Source organism: Anas platyrhynchos, chromosome 33, assembly GCF_047663525.1.
Source record: "Anas platyrhynchos isolate ZD024472 breed Pekin duck chromosome 33, IASCAAS_PekinDuck_T2T, whole genome shotgun sequence".
NCBI classification, from domain to species: Eukaryota; Metazoa; Chordata; class Aves; order Anseriformes; family Anatidae; genus Anas; species Anas platyrhynchos.
The window spans coordinates 8,851,042-8,872,053 of NC_092618.1; the positions used below are offsets into that span (position 1 = coordinate 8,851,042).

General features: G+C 58.0%; 1 protein-coding gene across 1 annotated transcript; it reads left to right on the forward strand.

Annotated features, from left to right (window-relative positions):
* Positions 1 to 1,990: 1,990 nt before the first annotated feature.
* Positions 1,991 to 7,285, forward strand: LOC140000351 (protein YIF1B-like). Its single transcript, XM_072030217.1, has 3 exons — positions 1,991 to 2,096; positions 2,173 to 2,435; positions 3,777 to 7,285. Exons 1-3 carry the CDS (start codon positions 2,066 to 2,068, stop codon positions 3,807 to 3,809), a joined length of 327 nt encoding a protein of 108 aa, XP_071886318.1. The 5' UTR covers positions 1,991 to 2,065; the 3' UTR covers positions 3,810 to 7,285.
* The last annotated feature ends 13,727 nt before the right edge of the window (positions 7,286 to 21,012 follow it).

Here is a 21,012-nt window from a genome sequence, read left to right on the forward strand (position 1 = left end):
GAAGACCCCCAACCACGAAGATCCAACCACCATGAAGACCCCAACCATGAGGACCCCAACCACCTAAACCCCAACCATGGAGACACCAACCATGAAGACCCCAACCATGAAGACCCCACCACCATAAAGACCCCACCCCAATGAAGACCCCCCCCACCAAGAAGACCCCAACCACATAGCCCCAACCCCCACATAACCCCAACCCCAGATCCCCAAACCCCAACGCCCCCCACCCCAACGCCCCCCCCCAACCCCCCGCCCCCGCTCACCGGCCAAGGCCACCCGGTAGAGGTGGCGCGGGGGCTGCCCCTCCGGTGCCCCCGCCGCGTCCCCCAGCCCCACGGTGGTGACGGCCATGCCGCAGAAGAAGACGGCGTCCAAGAAGCTCCCGGAGCCCCCCAGGGCCCACAGGGCGGCGGCAGGCAGCAGCACGAAGCCCCCCGCCACCGCCACCGCCAGCAGCCCCAAATGGAGCCCGGCGGCCCCCCGGGGGCTCCAACCCCACCGCGTCCTCAGGTAGCGCCGGGGCCACCGGGTGACCGGCACCGAAAGCCACCGGGCCACCACCGCCAACGTCAACACCGTGAAGGGGACGCCCAGCGCCGCGTAGGCCAAGCAGAAGGCTTTGCCCCCCGGGGACAGGGGGGCCACGGGGCCGTAGCCTGGGGGGGGGAGGGAAATTTAGGGGGGGGACCCCCCCCGGTAAGTGAAAGGGGAGGGGGGACCCCTGGGGGTGGTGGGGGGAGGTTGGGGGCTTGGTGGTGATGGGGGTCCTGGGCGAACTGGGGGGCTCTGTGGGCTGGGGGGGTCCTGGTGGGGCTGGGGGGGGGCCTGGGGGTCCCAGTGCTAAAGGGGGTCCCAAAACCCATGGGGGTCCTGAGGTTCTCAGGGGGCTCGGTGCCTATGGGGGGCCATGGAGGGTCCTGGTGCCCACGGGGGTCCTGGTGTTCATGGGGGTCCCGGTGTTCTTGGGGGGGTCCCGGGGGGGCCTGGTGCTCAGAGGCGTCCTGGGGGAATTGGTGCTCATGGGGGTCCTGGGGTTCATGGGGGTCCCGGGGGTCTCAATGCCCTTGGGGGGGTCCTGGTGCCCATGGGGTTCTTTAGGAGGGTCCCAATTCGGAGGGGGGGTCCCGATTTGGGGGCGGGGGGGCTCCTTACCCACAGTGGTGAGCAGGGTGGTGGAGAAGAAGAAGGCGGAGGCCAGGTCCCACCGCGGGGTCCCGGAGGCGTTGAGGGTCCCGGGGGGGGTCCCGAGGGTCCGCGCCCCCCCCTCCAGCACCCAGAGCCCCAGGGTGCCCAGCAGCAGCAGCCCCCCCTGGGCCACCGTGTGGCCTTGGGGACGTGGTGGCCATGGGGACATGGTGGATATGGGGACATGGTCATCCTGGGGACATGGTGGCCACGGAGACATGGTGGCCATGGGGATGTGGTGGCCATGGGGACATGGTGGCCTTGGGGACAAGATGGCCGCCGTAGCCAGGAAATGGCCACGACACCTCAGGGACAGCCCTAGGGCCACCACGGCCACCGTGTGGCCTTGGGGATGTGGTGGCCACGGAGATGTGGTGGCAACAGGGATGTGGTGGATCTGGGGACATGGTGGTCTTGGGGAAGTGGTAGCCCTGGGGACGTGGTGGCCTTGGGGACAAGATGGCCGCCGTGGCCAGGAAATGGCCACGACACCTCAGGGACAGCCCTAGGGCCACCACGGCCACCGTGTGGCCTTGGGGACGTGGTGGCCTTGGGGATAAGATGGCGCTGGGGACATGGTGGATATGGGGCCGTGGGGGCTATGGGGCCATGGGGGCTATGGGGACGTGGTGGCCCTGGGGACATGGTGGCCTTGGTGACGTCATGGCTTTGGTTGCCATCATGGCTTTGGTGACGTGGTGGCCTTGGTGACGTCATCACCTTAGTGGCACGGTGGCCTTGCTGACATCACACCCTTGCTGACGTCACGGCCCCGCGCGCCCGTCCCCATGGCAACCGCCACTTCCGGCCCCGCCCCGCCGCTCCGCCAACAGCTTCCTCCCGCGCTCCTCACGTGACCGGAAGCGGAAGCGCCATGGAGCCCCCGGGAGCGGCGGCGGGGCTCGGTGCGGACCCCCGGCGCCCCCCCCCTCCCCCGACCCCCCCCGGCCCCCCCTGACCCCCCCTCTCCTCTCCCCGCAGCCCCCAAGCGCCGCGGCCCGGGCCCGGCCCCTCCGCGGATGGCGGAGCCGCGGCCGCTCTTCGACGACACCAGCGGCGGGGCCGCCCCCCCCCCCCACGGCCCGGCCCGGGCCTACGGGGCCCCCCCGGCGGCCCCCCCGGCGTCCTCCGCATCCCGCCTGCCCCCCCCCGCCGCCGCCTTCCTGGCCGAGCCCGTGTCCAGCCTGGCCGCCGCCTACGGCAGCAGCTTGGCCAGCCAGGGCCGGGACATCGTGGACCGGAACGTGAGGAGCGGGATAAGGGGGGGTGGAGGGAGAATTGGGGGGGGTGGGGGGGGGCGGCGGGGAGCTATAGGGGGCTGCGGGGGGCTACAGGGGGCTATATGGGGCTAGGGGGGCTATAGGGGGCTATAGGGGGCTCTAGGGTGCTATGGGGGGCTATTGGGGGCTACGGGGGGCTATGGGTGGCTACGGGGGGCTGTACTCGGCTCTGGTGAGGCCGCACCTCGAGTACTGTGTTCAGTTTTGGGTCCCTCGCTACAAGAAGGACATGGAGGTGCTTGAGCGGGTCCAGAGAAGGGCGACGAAGCTGGTGAGGGGCCTGGAGAGCAAGTCCTATGAGGAGCGGCTGAGGGAGCTGGGCTTGTTCAGCCTGGAGAAGAGGAGGCTCAGGGGCGACCTTATCGCTCTTTACAGATACCTTAAAGGAGGCTGTAGTGAGGTGGGGGTTGGCCTGTTCTCCCACGTGCCTGATGACAGGATGAGGAGGAATGGGCTAAAGTTGCGCCAGGGGAGTTTTAGGTTGGATCTTAGGAAGAACTTCTTTACCGAAAGGGTTGTTAGACACTGGAACAGGCTGCCCAGGGAAGTGGTGGAGTCACCATCCCTGGAAGTCTTTAAAAGACGTTTAGATGTAGAGCTTAGGGATATGGTTTAGTGGGGACTGTTGGCGTTAGGTCAGAGGTTGGACTCGATGATCTTGAGGTCTCTTCCAACCTAGAAATTCTGTGATTCTGTGACTTATTGGCTCAGCTCTGGTCAGCAGAGGGGCCCTTAGCAAACATGGGGCAGCTTCCAGATCCTTCTCACAAAAGCCACTCCTATGGCCCCGTGCTACCAAAACCTTGCCAGGTAAAACCACTACAGGGAGGCGCATCTCATCTGGTGGTAGCAGGCCAGTGTCACATAGACCCTCCCATGATCAGCAAGCCCAAAGTTCTACCAGTTGCACCAGTCCCGAAGCTACGTGTTAATGTGATGAGTCTGCTTGTCAGCATCGATCCCCCCTATCGGAAGGACAGAGGCAAACACAACCTGTTCCCCTGATCCTTTAAGTAGTCGCCCCAAAGCCCTAAAGCCCCTTTTTTTACTAGGCATTAGTAACAAAAACTTGAACAAGGTGGAGATAAATTAACTTGGCTACAGCATTAAAGATGAGCTTTGCGCAGTGGTCAATTGCTGGCTGGCTTGAGGCGCGTGGCTGAGGGTCTCTAATGAATTGTACGACTGATTCGGGCGCGTGGACAGCGCATGTGGTTACGGGGAAAGTATATGTAGCAGAGAAAAATGGCAATAAAGGCCTTCTGCTCAAGAGGCATCGGGAGACCGTGTCTTTCATCCCTTCAGGTCTGCCCCCTTCCAACTCAGGATATTGTATGATTCCAAGTGTGGAACCCAGCATTTGGCCTTGAATGCCACGCAGCTGGATGCGGCCCGTTGATCCAGCCTGTCCAGATCCCCTTGCCCAGCTTGGTGTCGCCCACGAACTTACAGCGCCCGGTGGGGCCCATCCAGCCCAGGCACGTGTCACATGGGACCCTTGGTGACCTCCCTTGGTGACACCCCAGGGGTCCGCCTTATATGACTGCAGCTGTGGCTCGGACCCTCAGCGTCGGTGCACGGCAGTGACGGACAGGGCAGGAGCACTGGGCCTTCGAGGAGTCCCCGAGCATAGCCCACGCCTGCCCGAAGGAGCCTCCGTTTTCTATTTGAGAACTCTCCCACTCCAGAGGCTCCTTCTGAATCTGATGAGGAGGGAGGCATGCCCCCCAGGCAGCCCAGGCTGGCCTGGCAGGAGACCTGGTCTTCTGAGGGCAGCAACCGGCCAGCAGAGGACAGCTTGCTGGCAGAGGACAGCACCCCGGTAGAGGACATTTTGCCGGCAGAGGACAGAAGCCCAGCAGAGGACAGCTTGCTGTCAAAGGGCAGCAGCCCGGTAGAGGACAGCAGCCTGGCAGAGGACAGGAGACCAGCAGAGGACAGCTTAGTGGTAGAGAACAGAGGTTTGACAGAGGACAGCAAGAAGGAGTTGCAGTTGCTGGATCCCAGTGAGTCGTGAGTCCTCTCTGTACCCCTCCCTGCCACTGTAGGGGTGGACAAAAACACCACCTGAACTCCCACTCCATCCACTACCCGTCCCAGTCCCCTAAAGTCCCGCTCGATAGTCTTCAGGCTTCTATCTTCAGTATTATCACTGCCGGCCTGGACTATCAAAAGACGATAGTAATCAGAGGGGAAAACCAGGTTGGGAAGCTTTCTGGCAACGTCCATGACCCTAGCCCCAGGGAGGCAGCAGACTTCCCTACGGGTAGGGTCAGGCTAACAAATAGGGCCCTCTGTTCCCCTCACAAGGAAGTTGCCTTCTCAGGGGAACAGAGGGAACTTCTCAGGGTCCTTGGTGGCCTCCAAGTTAGCTCAGCGTCATGGCACCGAGTCACTGTGAAGGAGCTGCTGGAATAACGAGACAACAACCTAGTTCTATTAAATATATATTGCTCTTTTGAGGACTGCTGCGGGGCTAGCGGCAACACGGCAGTGGAAATCTCCGTCCTGACATTGCCTTATGCCTTGACGTCAGATTCACGGTGGTTTCAACTGCCAGGGAACGGACCATGGGTTCCGGGTCTTTCTCTGAAGGCTGGAGGACTGCAAAAGAAAGAAGAGCAGAGATGAAAACCCACTCCTTGCAGAGATCCCCAGGCATCCCCTGCAGAGCATGCCAGCCCCACTCGACTCTTCCCCAGGCCAGGAGGAGCAGGAGGGACAAAGGAATCCGTTGAAAGCTGCTGCTCAGCAATGTCCCAAATGCAGCCACCAGTCCTTCCCCACCTGCGCACCACAGGTCAAGTGGGGCACCTTCACAAGCTGGTTCCCTCACCACCTGCCTCCATCCCTTGGGAGGATTCACACACTCCAGGAATCTCCTGGACTCTTTCCTCTCGCTATTGTGCTTCCCCATGAGAGCAAGGGCTAGCAATCGTGACCCTGCTCCTAGCTGCTTGTAGGCTGTCTCATCTCCCTCTTCGTCCTGGTTGCGTGCTCTACAACAGGCTCCCACCTTCTGTCAGCCTTACTGCCCTTTCCCCTGACTCTTCCTCAGGGACACTCAACCCTTTCAGCGGCACTGCCCAGCTCCAGGCTGGGAGGCCATTCCCTGACACCACAGGCTACCCCGTCTCCTCTCCCTCGTTCCTATGGCTGCATTGCTCCTCCGCCCCGAAGCATTTCCCTGGAGCAGGGCAAGGCACGGGGGCCTCTGCCGCTGTCCCCCCAGCCCTAGCACACCCCCCACTGCCCTCACTCACCGCTGAGGATTTCATTCAGCTTCTCCTCGCTCTGGTCCTTGCAGTAGCGCGCAGCAAGACCTAGACACAGAGACCCCATCAGAGCCCCGCTCCCCAGCACGCTCCCAGCAGCACAGCCCCTGGCCTGGCCAGCCAGGCTGTGCCCCCTCCTGCACCCTGGAGCAAGGGCCCAGTCGGGGGGCTCTGGGGGCAACAGGGCAGTGCCTGGGGCTGCCAAAGGCTGCCCCAAGAGGGACCCAGGGGCTGGGCTCACCAATGAATCTGACGGCCTCAAGTCGCAAGTTGGTCTGAGTGGCCTGCAGGTAGGGCTGGCTCTGCTGCAGGTATTCTTCTACTCTGCCTCTGTCCTGCTGCAGCTGGAGAGAGAGAGAACACAGGGTCACGGGGCTTGCACACCCTCTCCAGGGTCTCCTCCAGCATTCTGGGGGCAGGGAGGTCAGAGGGGCCTGCAGAAGAGCCCCCTGGGGCTCTGTGCTGGCAGGAAGGGAGCGAGGATGCGGCTGCAGGCAGCGGGCTCTGGCCGGGCGCGTTTGCCCAGCTGGAGCAAACCAAGTTGGGTCCTTACCAAGCACTCCCCGATCCTCCATGTCTGTTTTGTCTGGACGAAGCGCTTCAGCTCCTTGCGTCGCAGAAACTCTGCAGCCACGACGAGAGCTTCCCCAGAGGCCTGCGGAGCAGCAGAGGTTGGGAGGTAGCAGCACAGCCTTGGGAAGGAGACCCTCTGTCCCCTCCTCTTGGCAGGGCTGCGAGCCTTTCCCAGCGCGTTATGGGAGGCTGTGGTGGGGGGCAGCGTGCACTGGGTTCAGTGGCCAAGGCAAGGCCACGGGACTGCCACCATCGGAGGCAGCTCATGCTGCCGGCCAGAGATCCCCCACAGCAACCCTGTGGCATCAGCACACCCTTGCCCACATAACTGCTCAGCTCTGAGATCTGTACCTTTGCTACGCTCTCACTCTGGTCTCTCATGTGAAAGTAGAGTGGGAGAAGGCTCCTGTGCACCATCCTCTTCATTTCCTTCTTCGTTTGCCACAGCACAGCCTCCACCACGTCTTGGAAGAGGCAGATGGAGTGCTCCTGCACCTGGCTGGACGCCTGGCAGGGAGGAGGACAGGAGGAATTTCAGCATTAGCGTGGCCGATGTGAAGGGAGCTCCCAGCACTGTGAGATGCTTCAGCGCTGGATCCTTCCCAGAGGAGCTGCTCAGGGGCAGCTGCAAGGCCTGGTGCCCGTGAAGGGCAACGCAATCGGTTGCCATCGCAGGCTGCCCGCCAGCCACCCCACTTTCGCCACCAGCCGCACCAGCCATGCCCAAGCAGAGCTCCCCAGCGCCTGGGCTGACGAGGAGACTGGGAAGGCCCTGCCTGAGTGCTGCCCACAGGGCCGGGCTGAAGGGCAGCCCTCGTTACAGGGGGCCCAGCTGAGGGCTCGGGCTCCCGCAGCACACTTACGTGGTCAAAGAGTGGCAGGAGCTTCTCAGCCAGCTGCAGAGCCGGGCCACTGGCCTCCCTCCTCTCCACATGAGCCATCACGTTTCTCAGCACAGGCAGGGCCTTCAGCACCACGTCTGTGTTGGTGTCCTGCAGAGCCTCCAGGATGTCTGGCAGCACGACCTGAATTTTCCTTGCCTGTAGGAAAGACACCATTTCCCTTCCGTGAGGCAGTGAGAGACCACCCTGGGCAAAGGGCTCTGGTTCCTGAGCACCAGCCTCCTGCCTTGCTTCCTGGCAGCGGGGAGGGACGGGAGGGCAGAAGAGCAAAGCCCCAGGCTGCCAACATGGCTTTGCTTGACGATGGCCCGCTCACCTTCTCAGGGCTCTCTGACACGGTGCAGAGCCCTTTCAGAACCATCAAGCGCATCTCTGGTCTTGGGTGCCTCAGGTAGCTCTGGAGGTGCACTGGGTTACCAAAGTCCTCCAAAAAAATGTGATTGTGGCCCAGCATCTGCAAGAAAGAGCAGTGAGAGCCTGGCAGGGCCTGCAGGGCTCCCTGCAGCCTCTTCTTCTCCCACCTTTGGGCAGGGATGGGGCAGCGCCAGCTGGCACCAAAGAGGCACCAGGCGCGGGGAGCTACGGGGGCTTGCCGGCCCCAGGGACCATGTGTCCGTACGTCCTGCGGGAGCTGGCAGTTTGGGGGTAGATGGGCACAGGGCTGTGCCTGTGTGCCTGAAGGGGCACACGTAGCCCTGCTGGGAGCAAGGTTTCATCTGGGAACTCACAGCCAAGCGACGGATGCACGTGTCTTCGGTGACTTCCTTGCACCACAGGCACAGCGGCAAGTCTTCCATCATGATGTTTAAAACCCTCTTCAAGGTCTGCGGCATGGCCAGGATCACCTCCCACATGGCCAGGTCAGTGCTGCAAGCCCAGAATACTCTGTCAGTGAGGCTGCCTCAGCCGCAGGGCCACAAACTGGGCCAGCCCCAGAGGACCCAGGCTGTCCTGCAGCCCCTGTGACTTGGGGAGCACTGAGGGCCCAGCCTGGGCAGGCAGGAGGGGGCTGAGCTGGTGTTCCCTGGGGGCAGGGGGACTCTGGGCTGCCTTGGACAGCTGGGCTGCTGCAGCCCTGGCTGGCCCAGTAGGGCTGGAACACATTGGTGGGAAGGAGGGCTGTGCTCCTTGGGGATGTCCTGCCCTTTGCCATTGGTGTGGCAAGCAGAGAGTCTCCAGGTGCATCTCCCGACGCGGAACAAGCCCTCAAGGATGTTAAGGCCAGGACCTGTCACGTGGCGGAGAGAACTGCAGCAAGTTCTTGGCTTCGTCCCTGGGCATCATGTTGGTCATCTGGAGAAGCAGGGAGTCCAGGCACTGCCGCGCCGATGCCGTGTGGATGCTGCCCAGGTTTCTCCTGATGCACTCCATGATCTTTGGCACCTTGGGGGACAAAGTGGGAATGGTGTTGCCAGCAGACAGCAGCCATTGCCACAGCTGCCAATCAAACTTTGGCCCCTTCCATTGCTCTCTGCTGGCTTCAGGTGGCTTCTGGAGCCCAAGAGACCCCGATGTGCGAGGGAGGCAGGGAAGGAGAGAGGAACCACGCCTGGAAGAGCTCATGGGCAGGGCCATGGCCACAGGCCACTTACATCTTTCAGCCAGTAGAAAGGGACCTCCAAGGCTGCGTCCAGCACGCTGCAGGCCCCCTGCTTGTCATGGATGCTGGAGTCTTGTAAAGCTTCAAGGGCTGTGAGGATGATGTGCAGCCTCTCAGCAGGGAAGAGGTATCCTCCAAACCCCTGTGGGAAGAAGGAGGAGCGAAGACATGCCTCACTGAGTGTCCCAAGGGTGCTGCTTAGCTGAGCAGCAAGGGCAGCTCTGGAGAGAGGGCCCTCGGGGGAAGGGGTGAGGATGGGGCATATGGGGCCAGAGTGCTGGCCCTGCAGGTAACCAGGGCTTGCTGGTGGCCAGGAGGGCTGGAGCTGCTGCCGGGACACAGGGGAGCAGCCTTCGCATAGCCCCAGCCTGGGGACAAGAGGAACCCTCTCAGCAGGGCGAGTGAGGCCGTGCCAGCCCCACCGGTTCTGGACCCCTTTGCTCACACGAGATGCCTGCTGATGCTGCGGACAAGATCCCCAGCAAGGCCAGAGCTCATTACCTTGGCAATTTCACACGGAGTTGATGTTATAGAAAATGGAAGTTTTGCATACTCCAATTTCTTGTGTCTCACTGCATAATTTACCATGTCCGCTCTCAATATGCATTCTAAACAGGGGGAAACAGCGAAGAGTCAGTAGGGAAGAGCATCTTTGCCAACAAGCTTGCCAAATGGTGAAAAGCACTTTCACTAGGAATGGCTGAGGAGGGAGGCTCGGACCCACGGCGAGGAGAGTGGTGGGCAGGGATGTAAAGCACAAGGTGAGGAGTGCTGGGAGCAAGAGGGACCTCAGGGATGATGCAGAAGGAGGAGAAGCAATGGCGTTGGGTGCCGTGGGGGTAGCAGCGTGTCACAGACCCCCTTCTGCTCGGGGTCAGGATGTGCAGGAAGCCCCCTGACACCTGCCTTTAAGACGGCAGGGAGCAAACAGTCAGGGAGCATTCTGGAGGGCGTCACCATCCCTGGTGATGCACGGCTGGCTCTGCTGTTCACTCCTCGGGGAAGATGCCGTTTGGGAAGTGCTCATCGATTGATGGCTTAGACTGGGGGACACCACAAAACAGCGTGGTAGGTGATCTGGGGAGGGTTGGGAAGGACAGCAGCAGAGAACTGCTCCTGGACGGCAGGTGAGCGTCTAGCTTCTGCGGAAAACGATAGCCAGAATGCTGCGGGAAGCTGCTGTGAGGAGCAGAGGAGGCCAGGGAACCTGGCAGAATTCCGTGGGCAGCCTCCACCAAGCACAAAAACAATCCTTCACAATACTCACAGAATCACAGAATGTCTAGGTTGGAAGAGACCTCAAGATCATCGAGTCCAACCTCTAACCTAACACTAACAGTCCCCACTAAACTCGGGGAAAACAAGTAGACATATCAGTAGATGTTTGTGTGCAGACGGACGCTGCCCACCACACCTTCTTACCTCTTCCTTTTCTGATGATGTTGTATATGTGAGAAAGAGTTTCTAAAGCTGTGAATCTGATGGAAATTTTGTCACCCGTGAAAATGAAGAGGATGCCCAGCAGCTGTCCCAGGATGGGGATGTAGAGCTCTCTGGAATCATCATCGCTATAGTTTTCATAGTCATCTGTGATCTGGGTGAGGAAGGGAGGAGAGACAAAGGGCTTAGTGGAGGCAGAGCCGGTCCCTGAGAGAGCACGGCCTGGGAAGGGAAGAGCAGGGGCGAAGGAGGGACGAAGACCCTCGATTCACGGTTCTGAGGCACTCACGTGCATCGAGGCTTGCCTCACAGGCACCCCTGAGTGGCAGGATGCTCTGGGATGCAGGAAAGGGTGAAGGGTTCGTTGTGCCTTACCTCGGCCTCAAAATACAAGAGGATGAAAGCACTCAGCCTCTCAATCATCCTCACAGCTCTCTCACACACAGCTGGGTCTTTGGAGAGGGCAAAGTCCAGCAGCGCCTGCGAGGAGAGAAGTTGCTGGGTTGACAGTGGTCTGCAAATGAGACCTGAGAGGATTCTTTGGAAGTTCTTTGCAAATGCCAAACCTCCAAGATATTCTCCAACTCTATGCTGACACTGGTGTTGGGACAGTTGCGTACGAAGGCCGCCAGCATGGTGTCCATGGCTTTCATAGTCTGCAGGGAGGACAGAAGAGCATCGAATTATTTCTGTGGCCCTCCTCACCCCCAGGAGCTGGCTCTGAGCCCCTCTGAAGTTCAGGGGTGTCTTTGGGGCTAAAAAGCCACTGTGTGCAGACCTCCTGCAGCACAAGATCAGGTCGGGAAAGGGGCGAGGCTGGGAAAGCAAATCTGGGCCCCGGCCCTGCACTGGTCTCTGGTTGTGTCAGCACGGGGAAGCAAGGCAGCAGCTCAGCAGGACTGGGGGTGCCGGTACCTCACCCAGCACATACCTCAGTGAAGAGCGCTCTTTCTGTCTCTGGCACATCTGACTCGGGAGGCAGAAAGAAGATGCTCTTACAGCACACACGCAGGAGTCTCTCCTTTTTGCCATGCAGTACTATTGGCACGGTCTTGCTGAAGAAAAGAGAGAGAGGAGCCTGTTGGACGCAGTGCCTCGAGGCTTATGAAGGAGGACACGGACCTCCCTTGGCCAGGCATCCCTGGGAGGGACGGGCAGCCTCCCTGCCAGCTTCAGGGCCACCAGGACATTGCCACCAGGGGCTGGGCACGCACCTGAGGAGGGCGACAGTCTCCATGGCCTTCTGCCGGAATGCTGTGCGCAAGCTGTCCATGGGCTCCTTTTCCAGCAGCGCCTGCAGAGCACAAGCAGGATGAGACCTTGGAGCCGCCGGCACCCAGCAGCAGCAGAGCCAGCGCTGCCCCAGCCCTCGCCTCCCAGGGGGCTGGTGCCGGGGGGCCTTGCCCCTTCCCCAACCCGCTGCGCATCCTCTCACCATGATGTTCTCCACCAGGTTAGTTTGGCAGCAGAAGTCATGCAAGTTCATTGGCACACCCCTCTCTGTGACACATCTGCACAGATCGCAGATTTTGCTGAGGAACAGCATCTTCTGCTCCTCGTCGTCCTGGCAGCCACAAAGACACCAACAGAGCATTAGGGGGACACCCACGGCCAGCAGGACCAAAGCCTTGAGGGGTCTGGGGCTGTGTGGGACCCCTGGAGGGCAGCGCCAGGAGCACAGCTGTGATGCAAGCGGCTGCCATTACCTTTTCTGTGCCTCTGACATACGCCCTGATGAATTCCACGGCCTTGTCTCTGCACAGTTTCCATATATTACCTGGAAAGGAGGAAAGCAAAGAGTGCTGCAGAGAGGGGCTGAATGCAGGGGTGAGGAGAGGAAGGGCCCCAGCCCCAGAAGGCCGTGGGGAGGCCGCGGGGATGCCCAGAGACTGCAGCAGCTCCGCTGGGAAGAGAGGCTGAGGGAGCTGGGCTTGTGGAGCCTGGAGAAGGCTGCGGGGGGACCTCGCTGCGGCCTCCCCGTGCCCAAAGGGGCCTCCAGGAAAGCTGGGGGGGGATCTTCATCATGGACTGCAGCGACAGGACAAGGGGTGACGGCCTTAACCTCAAAGAGGGCAGGTTTCTTTCGGACAGGCAGGGATTTCTCTCCTTCACGCCCAGGGCAGTGAGGCCTTGGCGCAGGCTGCGGTGCCCCCTCCCTGGCACTGCCCACGGCCAGGCTGGGTGGGCTTTGGGCAGCCTGGGCTGGGGGGAAGCATCGTGATCGCCGAGGTCCCCCCCAGCCCAAAGCGTCCTGGCATTCTGTGGTGCTGCGGAGGAAGCTCGGCCCCGTCAGCCCAAGCGCCGCTTTACCCAGGGAAGGAGTCCTGGAGTCAGGCAGGGGTCTCTGTGTCCCCAACCCTCCCCACCGCATCCCTAAGACTCACTGCGATCCAGCAGCTGCGACTCCCCTTCAGAAGCAGCCTCTGGAGTGGGAGAGCTCACAAGGATAAACCGGCGTCTCCTCCGGGCGGGCGGTTGCGGCATTGTGGGACGTGGGCTATGCTCGGGGACTCCTCGAAGGCCCTGTGCTCCTGCCCTGTCCGTCACTGCCGTGCACCGACACTGAGGGTCCGAGCCACGGCTGCGCTCTTATAAGGCGGAGCCCTGGGGTGTCACCAAGTGACGTCACAATGGGTGCCACTGTGACACGCGCCTGGGCTGGGTGGGCACCCATTGTGACGTCACTTGGTGACACCCCAGGGTGCTGCCTGACGCGAGCGCAGCCGTGGCTCGGACCCTCAGGCCCTGCTTCCCAGGACGTGGCTGAACACCGCTCGTTGATGGGAAGTAGAGAATAATTTTTTTTTCCCTCTCTCCGTGCTCCCGCGCGGACTGATTGTTTCTTTTGTTTCGTTTTTTTTTTTTTTTTTTCCTCCCCATTCCCTTTCCATTTAATTAAACCTTTCTCATCTCAAACCTCGAGTTCTCTGTGTTGTATTTTCTCCCCCTTCCTCTTTGAGGAGAGGGGCAGTGAGAGAGCGGTTGTGGTGGAGCTCGGCTGCCCACCTGAGTAAAACCACCACACTTTGTCCCAGCAGCTGCGGTGCCTTGTGAGGGGCTGGGGCTGGGGTGGCCGTGCCCAGAGCCCTGCAGCAGCCTGTGGAGGGCATTGCCCTGGGGCCAGCCCAGCCTGGGCTGCTGGGCTGGGCTGGGCTGGAGAGAGGGCAGGGTGGTGGGGAGAGGTGGGCAGGGGCCGGGCTGGGCTGGGCAGTGCCCGGCAGAGCACTTTGTTGACTTTGATGACTTTCACCTATTTCTTTGAGGACTGTAGACACCCGTCTCTGTTCACCACCTTGCTCTCATCCCAGCATTTCCATCATTTCACCAGTGTCTCATCAACCCTCCCCAGCTGCTCCTTCTCACACAAAGCCATGCTCTGATCACAGACGCTCTTTGGGTGACCTCTGGCAACGCAGCACAACACTCTGAGGGACAGTTCTTCCTCCTCGTGGCCAGCACCAACATTCCAAAGTGCACTTTGTGGCAGTTTTTTCTCTCCTACTCTTTTCTACTACAAAAGAAAGCTCCATCAGGGTGGAACCCCCTCCTAAAGTAGGCATCCCAATCCATCAGGCTCCTTGCGGCCTGTCAGCCAACCAGACAGAAGTCACCGCACCAGCATCTTCCAAGCCATGGGCCTGCTGCTGTCCAGTCATGGACTCAAGCAGAAGGGACAGGACAACCCATATGTGGGCCTTCTTTCTGCATGGGTCCTCCTGGGTATGTAGGCAGAGGGGATCCCACAGTCAGCATGCCAGCCAGGTGCCTTTTGCTGGCCTACCAGGGCCACTGGCAGATGTCAGCCGAAAAGTACCGATCCCAGCTCTAAGTCAAGGGTGACCTGCCACCTACAGACAGAAGTGACCTCTCAGTCCCTTTCTGTGACATGTTCCTGCTGCTGCCCTATCTTCTGCAGGGACAGAAGTGACCTTACCGTCACTGCCACAGTCACATTGCTCCTGCTGGTGCAGGAGATCCTGAGGCAGAGCTGAGCTCATCAGAGCATTCTCCCCTGTCTCCTCCTTGTGGCCCACAATCTGATGAGATCCATGGCCCCTCACATTCAGCTTTGAGTGCCATGACTGCAGAGCAACCTCATGGTTCCTGCCCTGTCCCAAGGGATGACGGGCCTAAAGTTAAGGCTTAGTAGAGGGGCTGAAGGTGAGGAGGTTAATGCACAGGAACAGGGGTTTTGGGTGTTAGGTGTTCATGTATATGACTAGGGACTAGGGCCCACCTTACTGGGTTAAAGATTAAGCAAAGTTTGAATGGGAATGTTTTGGTATTCTTATGTGGGTATCAGGTCTGTGTTTAGGGTATGGACAAGCTTTGTGGTTTAGGGTTTTGTTTAGGTCTCTCAGGCAGTTTCCTAGGGTTAAAAAGAGCATTTTAATGCTAGTGTTAAGGTCAGGGATCAGAGTGATTAAGAGAGTAAAAACAAGGGGAAGGGGCTATGTGATGAATTTTGGCTTCAAGGGATGCGTTGAGGTCAGGCATTAGAGTAGTGGATTCCTGACAGTGTGTACAGTAGCATTTAGGTTTAAGGATTAATGTTGCTGGTTAAAATAGGGCAAGGTCTTTACATGACTCTTTTAAGTCAGTGCTACAGCAGAATCAACATTGCCTGAACCTTCTAGCCTCCCAGAAATCATTGATTCCTGCTGGCCTCTACTCTCTCCCAAATCTCACATTTCTCCTGGCCAGGCTTCTTCTGACCTCCCCATATCAGTCATCTTCTTAGGGGTAGTTTTCTGATGGCTTTCATGATCTCACAGTGTCTGTCTTACCTCTGTTGGCTACTCCTTTCTTAAGACAGACGCAGCACCGAAGCCAGGATGGAAAAGAACATAAAGGCTGCAGGAACACCCTGCACAATGTGCCCTGCAGCTCCGTACCACCCTAAAAATTTGTTTCCTGCCTCCAGCTTTTGGATATAGAATGGCTCCTATGCAGCCAGGGTAACTTTTTCCAGGCCCTCGTGCATGGTTCAGTTTACCCCAGGCATCTTGGAGGCAGTGGCCCCCTCTGTGTTGAAAACTGAAAGCAGTCCTGAAGGATGACTTCAGGCAAAAGCTGACACCTCTGACATGACAAGCCCTATCCAAGACCTCTTCCTTTATGGGGCCTACCAGGTACTCGGAAAGAGCGGATCTCACAAACTACAGGCACAGCAAGTGCCTTCTGCTTGCCTTTCAGGTACTTTTGCAGATATGAGCCTAATGGCATAGATCCCAGCCGGGAGTCAAGGGATGAGCTGCCAGCTATTTCTCCAAGAAGCCACCTCAAAGGCCATTTAACAGCCATTCACTTCCTGCTGGACTTAGAATTTCTGAGGCACCACCGCCTCATAATATCATACCTACAAAACACCCCCTTTTTGGCCTAGGACCTGCCCAGGTAGAAGTGATCTGATTGTGATCCTTCAAGCCCATGGCACTGCTGCTGGGCTCCCAGACCCTCTGATGCATGTGAACCAGTTCCGTGCCAGTTCTGGGAGGTGCTAGGGCAGGTGGGACCTTGCAGGCAATGTTCCAGCCCCATGACTGTTGTTGGTCTCTCAGCTCCTTGCACACAGCAAAGATCACTCTGACATGCAGATGTTGTGTGCCTGAAGCTGGCCTAGAAGACACTCTGGGAAGCGCCCTCCCAGCCCCTGCCCCAGCCCGAGCTGGCGGTGCTGCTCTGCAGAGCAAGGGGGCTGTGGTGCCCAGGGCACGGGGACACTCTGCAGGGCCATGCTGGGCAGGCTGGGAGGCAGACCCAGCTCATGGGGTCACTGTCATTGCCCAAGGCTGCAAGGAATCAGTCACCAGCCTCCTTTGCTGGGGCTACTGCGTGTCGTGGGGCTGCAGAGCTCTCCTCTGCCTGTTGGCAGCAGCTTGAGCACTTGAGCTCTGCTAAATTCACCTTGCACAGGCTCATGCTCTGCGGGCTCCACCTGTTTTATGGGCTCATGCTGCTCCGGCCAATACCCTGGACTCTGCTGGCAGATGCTAATTCCCTCTGCAAGAAACATTAACCTGCCAGCAGTCCCAGCACAGCCCCACAACAGCACTGGCACCAAGCTCCAGGAGCAGCCGGGCCTGGCCCCACCAGCAGGAGAGGGCGGCAGAGGCAAGAGAGCAGCTTGGCATGCCCCAAGCGCTGGTGCTCCCTGGCTGTGCTGCTGGAATGGGACTCTTTTCCTCTGCAAATGGGCACTGCCCCAGCAGAGCCAGACCAGGTCTCAGAGGAAGGACATCAGACAAAGAAGGCAGTGTAGGCTGTTTTATTTCGTTAAAAGTTCACAGAGACCATAATTCCACATGGACAGAGACTCAGTACATACACTAAACACACGTACAGAATTGGGAGTGGGACAAAAATGACATTTTATTGGGCAACCTAACCTGAAAAAAAAAAAGAAAAAAAAAACAAAACAAAACACAAAACTAAGTAATACCAGTACTAAAAATACACACTCACACACACAAAAACAACAAAAAAGGGAATATAGGTTGTTCTGTGTAAGTGATATTCTGAGTAATCTGCAGAAACAGACTGTGAAATTATTGTTTCCGAAGCAAATCAAGTCATCAGTTTCCACAAGGCATTCTTGAGGTCCTTGTTCCTCATGCTGTAGATGAAGGGGTTCACTGCTGGAGCCACCACCGAGAATAGAGCGGCCACCAACAGGTCCAGGGATGGAGAGGAGATGGAGGGGGGCTTCAGGTAGGCAAACATGCCAGTGCTGACAGTCAGAGAGACCACAACCAGATGAGGGAGGCACGTGGAAAAGGCTTTGTGCTGGTCCTTCTCAGAGGGAATCCTCAGCACAGCCCTGAAAATCCGTATATAGGACAACATAATGAAAACAAAACAAGCAAAGATTAAAGAAAGAGTAAATAAGAGTACAGCAACTTCCCTGAGGTAGGCATCTGAGCAGGAGAGCTTGAGGATCTGGGGGATCTCACAGAAGAACTGGGCCACTGCGTTTCCAAGGCAGAGGGACAGGGAAAATGTATTGGCTGTGTGCAGGACAGCACTGAGAAAGCCACTGCCCCAGGCAGCTGCTGCCATCTGGGCACAAGCTCTGCTGCCCAGGAGGCTCCCGTAGTGCAGGGGCTTGCAGATGGCAACGTAGCGGTCGTAGGCCATGACGGTGAGGAGGGAATACTCTGCTCCAACCAAGAAGACAAAAAAGAAGACCTGTGCAGCACACCCGTGGTAAGAGATGGCCCTGGTGTCCCAGAGGGCATTGGCCATGCCTTTGGGCAGAGTGGTGGAGATGCAGCCCAGGTCGAGAAGGGCGAGGTTGAGGAGGAAGAAGTACATGGGGGTGTGGAGGCGGTGGTCGCAGGCTACGGCGGTGAGGATGAGGCCGTTGCCCAGGAGGGCAGCCAGGGAGATGGCCAGGAAGAGCACGAAGTGCAGGAGCCGCAGCTCGCGCGTGTCTGCGAATGCCAGCAGGAGGAACTCGCTCACAGAGCTGCTGTTGGGCATTTGCTGACTTTGGACACAGGTATCTTTGAAGAGGAGAAAAAAAAATAGAACAGACTTCAATGAGGAAAACCTATTTCATCTCCTGGAAAGCCCGCAGCTTTCTGCAGCTCTCTTGCTTGAGCTCTGAGTGGTGCTGGCTGCGTGTGACACTGGGAGCAGGGGCTGCTGTGGGCTCCAGAGGAGTCCTTCCTGCTGTGCAGCAGGAGGGAAGCAGGACCGTGGGGGAAACTCAAGTGCAGTCCACTTGTCAGATCAATGAGCCATGCAGTCTTTTTGCAAACAACTCATCCGACCACACTGTAGAGCAAGAGAGATTTTATTTGCTGTATTTTCTTATAATTCCCCCTGTAATGCTTAGGACACCGATCATACTCGTGTTACGCTGAGAAAAAAACGGAGACAGCTGAGAGCAGAGAAGCCCCAGTCCGAGTGAGGCTGGACAGAATCCTTACCTTGGCCCTGGGGGCCTGAGCAGGATCTCAGCTCTTCCCCCCTAGCCAGGGCTGCCGAGGCCTCACTCCAGCTGCCCACAGACAGACATCCAGCAGCACGGACATGGCCTTAGCAAGGAGGTGTCTTCTCCTTGGGACGCCTGGATGCCACAAGGATGCCACGAGAGAGCTGCATCCTGCTGGAGAGCAGCCTGAAGCCCAGGAAAACACCCCACAGACAAGTGAATATCCACACGCTGGGGTATTCCAGTATCCCAGGCACACAACATGCTGTACCTAGAGGATTCTTGGCCACTCTGTTCCTGCTGATCTTGGCCAAACTCTTCTTTCCCCCGCCTGTGCTCGCAGACCCCATCCCATGCGGCTGTGCTCAGCGCTGCCCTGCAGCACCCTGCCACCACCAGGGCCCTGCCAAGGGGCACCTCCATGCAGCAGGAGCTATGGGGCAGCTGAGAGAGAGCCCTGCATCACCAGCAGGGTGTTCGAGGCTTCTAGGGTGTCAGGGGCACCTGGCTTAGGCCACTCCAAGGGGCTTCTGCCAGACTTCCTCACCTCGCAGTGCAATCCAGCAGGACTCTCACAGCCTACTGCATTGCCCACCGCCCTCCCAGAAACAAGACCCTTCCAGGAGCTGCAGCTGCATGGCCCTGCAGCCAGAGACTTACCTTGTCAAGGGCTGTGCAGGTTTCTCCTGCAGGCAGCTCTCAGCACCCTCCCACTCCCAACTGCCTCCAACCTGTGAGGAATGTTTTAACAATTCCAATTCGTGTCCATAAATTCGTGTCCATAAAGAATAATTCTGTTTGAATCCTGTCTGCCTCTGTTTGAATCCTGTCTGCCTCTGGGCCCTGCACTGGCAGTTTAATTCTTGAACCACAGATGCAGTGTGTCCCAGTCTCCCCCTCATTCCAGTCAATTTATCAAGTCTTCAGAAAACACTCCTTAAATTTATGAACCTGTTTGCTTTTGTTATTCCTGACTTCTAGTTCTAACAGTTACAGTTTTTTTCTGTCTTCTTCGAGATTGATTTAACACTGCTATAGATGTTATGTAGATGACTGTAAATAGCTGGGAAAGAATGTTTTAATTGCTCGTGAGTCGTCAACCTGTTTGGGAGTTTCAGAACAACTGATAATAACTGGTGACTGCTGGTGACTGTTATGAGATCCTTGGTATCTGGCCAGGGGGGCCAAGAGATTAAGAGGAAGAAAAAAGAAGCTGAAGGACGGTTGGGAGACAAGACCTGCGGAGAGTGTACAGAGAGTGTTCCATAAACTTGGAATAGTGCCGAGTAAGTACAAAGGGTGAGAGGAAGACTACGAGCCTTCAGCATGAAAGACCCCTAGAGACCCCCAGAGGAGACTGATGCGCATGCTCCAGTAGGAGGAACTGGACCCCAGAAGCTAATTATAATAATCTACTTTTTAAGAAGTAGTAATGAATATGTATTAGTCTAGGTGCATAAAAATCAGCTGCTTGATGTAACTGGTGTGCGTCCTGGTGGAGTGGAGACTCCCGGTGCACCCAGCGCTGTTTGCTTACCTCTATTCCTTTATATTCTTTTAATAAATCCTATTTTTTTATTTAATCCTAATTTGAATCCTGAGCCATTTATAACAAACCCCTCTCTCCTCTCCTCTCCCCATGGGGGTCAGAGCCCCCAGCCCTTCTGCGCTGTGCAGAGGAGCTGCTCCTGGGCAGAGGTGTCTCTCTGCACCAGGGCCCTCTTGCCAGGAGCTCTCCCTGTCCCAGGAGCCCAGCCCAGATCAGCAGCAGAGGCATTGGAATCAGCCCTCTGGGGGCTTTGGCGATGAGCCCATGAACCTCAGGCACTGAGAGTGCGTTGAAGAAATCTCTCAAGAAATCCAAGGCAGATGCAAGTTTCCTGCAGTGTCCCCCTGAGGGGGGACTGCTGGCACTGACACAGCCTCCCTTGGAGCTCATTAGAGCAGAACACTGGAGGCAGTGAGGACAGGTAGACAAATGTGAAGGTGACACTGATGTATTGAAAAACAGGCTTTGACCCCAGGCTCCTGGGAAGGGAGATCCTTTCCCTTCACACAGGAGCTCAGGGCTCTTCCTGGGCAGTAGGAGATGGGGATGTCCATGGCCCAGTGCAGGAGAAGGGTACGACTCCTGCCTGGTTCATGGCTGGTGAGGAGGCAATGAGACCCTGGTGCTTTAACAAGAAGCTGCCTCCTCATAGGCCTCGCTGTCGGAGACAAGAGCCCTAGCCATTGACACACAGACCTCAGGCCTGTTGGGACTTTCAGCCTTTCCAGTGTGCTTGCTCCTCTCCACACCAGGCTGTCCAAGAGATTCACAGACCTGCACCTCTTTCCCTGCTGGCTGTGTGGTGTCTCATCAGATCGGAGCCGAGCATGGTAACTTACATTTTCTTGGTGGCCATGCTCCTCATAAGGCAGCTCTGTAGGAAGTTGGCCTGGTTCCTGGTGAGCTCCTGGTGAGCTCGTATGGCATCCCTCGTGGTGCCCAGGCCCTCCTCCTCCTGGGCACTGCTCACTCAGCAAGGTCCCAGTCTGCCCTGATGTGTGGGGTTCCTCTTCCTCTGGTGCAGGATGAGGCTTTTCTTCTTGTAAATGTCAAGAGGTTTCTGTAGGCAAAATCCTGCAGTTTCTCAAGGTTCCCCTGGACCTTGAATGCTCCATTCTTTCATCTGTTAATTTCTGCAGGAAGACGGCTCCCCCTGATTGTGCTGTCTCTCACAAGATAGCATCAATGAGGTGTTAGTAGATATTGTGGACAGTAGAGGAGTAACCAGTTGAACAGAATTGCAGCACAGACTCACAGAAGGCT